Source organism: Apodemus sylvaticus, chromosome 14 (assembly GCF_947179515.1).
Source record: "Apodemus sylvaticus chromosome 14, mApoSyl1.1, whole genome shotgun sequence".
Taxonomy (NCBI): Eukaryota; Metazoa; Chordata; class Mammalia; order Rodentia; family Muridae; genus Apodemus; species Apodemus sylvaticus.
The window spans coordinates 409,513-415,742 of NC_067485.1; the positions used below are offsets into that span (position 1 = coordinate 409,513).

The 6,230-nt window shown below is 42.3% G+C and overlaps 1 protein-coding gene across 1 annotated transcript; it reads right to left on the reverse strand.

The window, feature by feature from the left end:
* Nucleotides 1-1,218: 1,218 nt before the first annotated feature.
* Nucleotides 1,219-5,710, reverse strand: LOC127664415 (spermatogenesis-associated protein 31D4-like). Its single transcript, XM_052156378.1, is given in 5 exon segments — nt 1,219-1,458; nt 1,460-3,506; nt 3,801-3,861; nt 4,845-4,887; nt 5,534-5,710. Coding segments are annotated over 5 exon segments (2,568 nt in total).
* Between the last annotated feature and the right edge of the window lie 520 nt (nt 5,711-6,230).

Consider the following 6,230-nt stretch of genomic DNA (forward strand, 5'->3'; position numbering starts at 1 on the left):
ATGGGAGGAGTTAGGAAGAGGAGTGGGAGTGAAAATGATCAAAGTACATGGTATTAAATTCTAAACATTAAAAATTACAAAATCACCCAAAAAATCTCACACATGTACTTGTTCTTTGTAGGTGGCACAACATAGTAAGAAGACCTCTGCTCTTAAGGATACAAAAGTCAATGAGGGAGAAGATACAGGCTGCTATATATTGGCAATAAGGCTAAGTTAAGAGGTGTGAAGCAGTGCGCCTCTACAAATCACCAGAGAGTGAAAGTTCTCTCTCAACATATCAGACCCATTCTTCAAAATGAGCCTCAGGAAATCAAGTCATACTTCAGAAGCCCATCAAGGAAATAAGAGAGAGCAAACTGACTTGTCTTTTTTTCTGAGCACATGCTCCATGTTACCTGAAAGCCATGTCACATGGAGAAAGCACACACATACATAAACACTTTATCTGAACATTTATTGGGGATAATCAGTATTGTCAATAAAGGATGGAGTACTGATTTTGGGAGAGATTTTTTTTCTGGGAGAAATTCAGGAAAAGAATTTTATGTTGTAAAATTGAGATGTGCTTCCTGGCAGAGAGTCTACAATTCAGGGTTGCAACTGAAGGTACCTACAGATGAGATTGGTGAATCTCTGGCTACTGTGGGGGCATGGATGGGTGCTGCCTCTAACACAGTAGCTTCTTCTGTAAAGCCATGAATTTCTGGAATTGTATGGATCTGTCTGTCACTGTCTCCTATCCATTTCTTTTGACCAATAAAAGCATCACCCGCACCAAGCTCTCCTGTTTTGCAGGCTGTAGGAGGGAAGTCCTTTGTTCTGGCACTTGTCTAAGACATATGGAAGCATTAAGGGCTCCTGTTGCTATTCTGCATTAAACTCTGCTGTGAACAAGTGAACCTGATGCACCTGAGTGTTATTCATGGGTCCACTTGGAAAGGCTCTGGTCACAAATGAGTAACAGTTTGTAAGTGAATTTATCTGAGACAGAAAGCATGTCATTTTGGGGCCATAGAGCTTTGATGGGTTGACTGCTTTCTGATTTAAGTTTCTCTTCCCTGGACACCTGACCATTAAAGTCAGATGCCTGACTTTCCTGGGGACCTGATAATCTCTTCAGGCCCTTCCAACTAACAGTGTATTTTGTGCTTTTGTTGTATTCACATCTGCCCCTTGAGCACTTTTAGACTGGCTGGTATTCAAGATCTTGGTAGATCATGGTTGAAGACTACTGAGATGCCCTCCCTTACAAACCTTATTGGATACAAATACTTTTTTGCCAGTCATCTTTGTTTCTTGAGGGTACTGGACTGTTTTGCCAGAATTTAGTCTCTTACCCAATGGCACGGGGTCGACCTCAGCCAACATTCTGGGCATATCTGAGCTATGTCTATTGCCCTTTTACTCTTCCAGGCTGGTGTTGTCAAAGGATGTCTGTTGCATGACAGACTTTTTTCACTGTAGATATGGTCTTTATATACCCATCCTTGTTATCAGAAGACTTCTGGGCCTTGCGGTCTTCCTTGTTCACATAAGAGGTAAAAGGGAAAGGGCCATGCCTTGATTTGGACATAGTGCTAGTTATCTGATTCTCATTGGTTTTATTGAGATGCATGGTCCAATGTTCTTTCATAGAAATTTCAAGTTTTTTCTGACATTGGCTCACCTCTGAGGTCTCTGAGAGTTTGCATGAAAGAATGTCTGAGTGGCATTGTAGGTTTGTCTCACAGCCAGACTGCAGGCTATTATCTAGAGTGCCCTTAGTGATACTCCATGTCTTCTGGTTTTCAACAGTATCTAGGCTATATCTCTTTGCTTTCAACAGTTTCTTCTCTAATTGCTTTGCTGGGAAGTTTCCAGGTTGGCTCAATACAATGTTGTGTAGGTCTTTCCTGCACTGTTGCTTAAAGAAAGGAATCCATGAAAGCCCATAGTTGCTTTTGGATGAGGGTGACTCTGGAAGTTCTGCCTGAGGATTCTTCCATAACAAAGACTCACGGATCCTCTTGGGCAGGCCCCAGCGTTGTAGGATGAGCCTCTTTCGGAGGTGGTGCTCAAATTTCTTCCGGAGCTCACTGGTGATAAGACAGTTTTCAAAAGAGATAGACCTTGGAACATGGGTCTTAGAGGGCTGACTGACCAATGAGGGATTGGGAGGTGGGGGACAAAATTTTTGCTGGGACTTTTTGACTACAGTGAGTAAACCCCATACTCTTTCCTGTTTCTTTTTCAAGATGTTGTATTCCAGACAGTGGATTGCAGATGGCTCAAGAAGTTGTGCCTCATCCTGGGGATTGTGAAAATACACCCCACAGATTCTGAGTTGGGAATGAGACGGTGACAGCACTAGAATTGGGGGTTGAAGCTGGACCTGGGGATTGACTTGAGGTACAAGTTGGGACTGAGATTGGGACAGACTTTGGGACAAGTTATGTAGCTGACTTTCAGGCAAGGGCAGAGGTGCATGGTGGGTAAGTACTGGGGAATCTGAGAATCTGTTGAAGCATCTAGAGGTCAGGGAACTCTCAGTCAACACAGTAGCAATAGAGTTCATGGACTCACTGTGTAGAGAAGGGAGTCCACAGAAGAATTGGGTGTGTTTATCCTCTAGCTGATCTTCAGAGGTCTTGGAATAAGACAGCTGCTGGGGTATGTGAAGTCTCTCTTTGCTGCTCCCCAAAGGATGGGAAACTGCCAAGTTCTGATGATCAAACTCCGAGGTTTTCCCCCAAGTTTTAAGTGAATCAGCCTTCCTTCCATCTTGTGTCTCAAGTAGTGCCACAGTACCAAAACTGGAAAAGTGAAGGTTTCCAGGCAATTTGAGGTAGGTTGTGGTGTTTCCCCATAAATAGGATTCAGAAGAATGGAGATCAAGAAGCTCTTGGTTAACTGAGTGTGCTGGCTCCAACTGGGAAGAGTTGCCTGTATCAGTCTGCTGCTGGATAAATTCTGACACTGCATGACTTGAACTGTAAATGCTGTTGTTTATTGGGACATCAGTAAAAAGCTCCCCAGGAATGCCTACCAGAGAGAGAATAGCTGTTGGTTGGAGAAGCAGTTCTGTTTCCTGAGTGGCATATTGTGGAAGAGGCAAAGAGGCAAATGGATGGAGAGAATCATGGTCCAGTAGGGATTTGGCATTCACAGGAGGAATAGACTCTGATAGTACAGTGTCATCCAGTGGTGAGGCAGAAAGTATGTCTTCCAGGTGCACACTCTGATGAGGTAAAATAATGGAGGAAGACTGCAGAGAAGGCTCATATGTAGGGTCTGAAATTGAATATCCTACAGCATTTTCTGGGAGAGAAAGGGATAAAGTCAGTGATGTCTCAGTCGCAGAAAATGTGGAGTCCATACTGGATATAGAGGCAGCACCATCTTGGAGGGTGGCCTGACAAAGCAGACGACTGATCTTAGCAGTTGCTCCATTACACACACCACAGAAGGGATCTGGAAATAGTAGTTGCGGAAAGTTGGAGGAATCATACAGCTCACCTAGGGGGCTGTGGAAGATAGAAATTTCAATTCTGTTGTAAAGACCAGCATTGAAAAGGGCCTTCTTGCTTAGCTGTGATGGAGATATTTGAAGAGCATATATATATATATAATGCTATAATAATATATATATATATATAATGACACCCATGGCTTCTAGAGATGCTATAAACTCTCTTCATGCTTCTCATTTGTGTACTTGTCCCTTTGGATGCCTTTCCCTTGACAAGAGCAAGCTATGCTGAGTCTCTATGATGCTTTGATCATAAGAAAATGAGGCCCAGGAAAAAGAGAATAATCACCTTTGCACAACAGACAGCAGTTTCCTCTGCTCCTGTGTTTTTCTCTGGGTAGTTCTACACCCTAGGAAAGCAGAAGTATTAGTTGTAGGGAAGAAAGAAATATCAAACAATAGTCATTTTAAAGGAAAATACTTAGGCTATTAAAGTCTGAAAGTATCAACAAGAAGTAAACAAGGTCAAATTGTCATTAAGAGGACTCAAATGGGACTGGAGAGATGGTTCAGCGGTTAAGAGCATGGACTGCTCTTCCAAAGGTCCCAAGTTCAAATTCCAGTAACCACATGATGACTCACAACCATACATAAAGAGATCTAAAGCCCTCTTCTGGTGTGTCTGAAGACAGCTATAGTGTACTTAGATGTAACAATAAATCTTCTTTAGGCGGAAGTGAGTGGGGTAAATGGGAGCAAGCAGAGGTCCTGAATTCAGAATTCCCATGCAGCCACATGATGGCTCACAGCCATCAGTACAGCTACAGTGTACTCATATACATTAGATAAATAAATAAATAAATAAATATTAAGATGACTTGCATGTTATGTGACTTTATATAAAAAGTATCTTTATCTACATTATCCCATGTAATGATACTTAAAATGCCATGTAAAGCACACAAGTCTTGGTTTCCTCAGAGGTATATTTGCACCTAGGTGTTAAGCATGTGTATCATATCAGGAGGCAGGAATGTGTGGCTCCAAAACAACCAACCAATCAACCAACCAACCAACCAACCAAACAAACAAACAAACAAACAAACAAACAAACAAACACATAGTACTCCCTGGATATAACCAGTGCTCATTGCATATGTGGAACCCACTATCCTGATGGTGTGTGGCAGCTTCATGTCCACAGGAGTGCAGAGAGAGAGAATTGACTCTGGCATGTTTTTCATGCTGCCTTCCTGTGAGTCTCTCCTTTGAGGACTATTTCTTGTCAGTTGACTATCTGGCAACTTTACGTCCTCAGATCATAGACCTAGGACCTTATGGAAATGACAGAATGGGAAACTGGTAAGAAGAGATCCAACAGATAGATACCTACCTTTAAGTGACCTCCTCCTTCCTTTGTTAGCTATGCCCTGGCACTGTGGACACAGAGAAATGAACAAGGTGTTAGAATTTTTTCCTCATGTTTATCTTCTGAATAATCCCAGATTTCATAAACCAAGAATATTACGACATTTGTTCAGTTAATGAAATTTAGTTCTTTCTTAAATTAACTTTTGGAGGTGGCCTGATGTTTTGTTTTTCCTTCTTTGGGAAATCAAAGGAGGATTTTTTTTTTCTGTAAGAGCCATACTTGGGATTATCATTCAGAAATACGAGGACAGCAGCAATATCTATGCTTTTTTTGGAAACACCGTTGTCCAGTGGGACAAAGCTCGGATTTCAGGTTCTACTCAGAGTCATCAAGTCAGCACTCTAGGTTGACCAGCTCAACCTAGAGGACAGGTAAATGTACAGGCAGGGTGAGAATTAGCCCTGGGATGTTCATTTAGGAGCTCATCAGGAGAAGCTATTCTCCTTTGAATTTAAGTGGAAACTTTAGTCCTCTCTGTATTCTTCCCAAGCCAGGACTCATGCCCTAGAATAGCAATGTTATTTTTTCTCCCCAGCATCCCATTTCAGTCAGGTCTCTGAGACAACTTCATCTAGTACTAATCCAGGACTCATTGAGTTCTATAGTATACCAATAAAAATATCTCTTGAGGGTTCATCATATATCCTCACCTTTTTGATGTCCTGACTTTTCCAAGGTAGTGGGAAGAATGGTTTCAATATCAAATACCATAGGTAAAGAAGAATAGACCCCACTCCACTCAGAAAGATGTAATTGCAGCCAGTATCCAAGAATGCCGATCCAAAGCCTGACCATGATCTATTTAGAAAAGAGAGGATGTTCTCCATAGACTGAGTCACATGGATGCCTGAAGTATCTGAGTTCTGAAGTTGCATGGGCTTCACTGTAGGCCTAGGTCTGCATCACAGAGCAAGGGAGAGTCATAGAGGGTTTGTGAGGACAGAGAGAAGGGTGATTCCTCAGCTCCTCCCTCCCCCTCCTCCAAGCCAAATCACTGACTTCTGCTTGAGACTGCTGCTCCATTTCTACCCTTCCCTCCTGATCTCACGTTATGTTCCTCATGGAACTTTTGTGTTACCTCTGTAATCTGGATGCCAACCCACTCTTTAGTGTTTGCAACTCTTGAATTGGACTCCATCAATTCTCCAGACTAAAACGTCCAAAACTATGCTGGGAAGTTTTGCTTTGGCCCAGATATTTAGCCTCAGCAGCTCAAATGTCCTCCCTCTAACATAGCAGTCTCAAAGCTGTGGGTTATGACCCCTTTGGCTATCAAATGAGCCTTTCATAGGGGTCAAATATCAGATAACCTGCATGTCAGATATTTATATTATGAGTCATAACAGT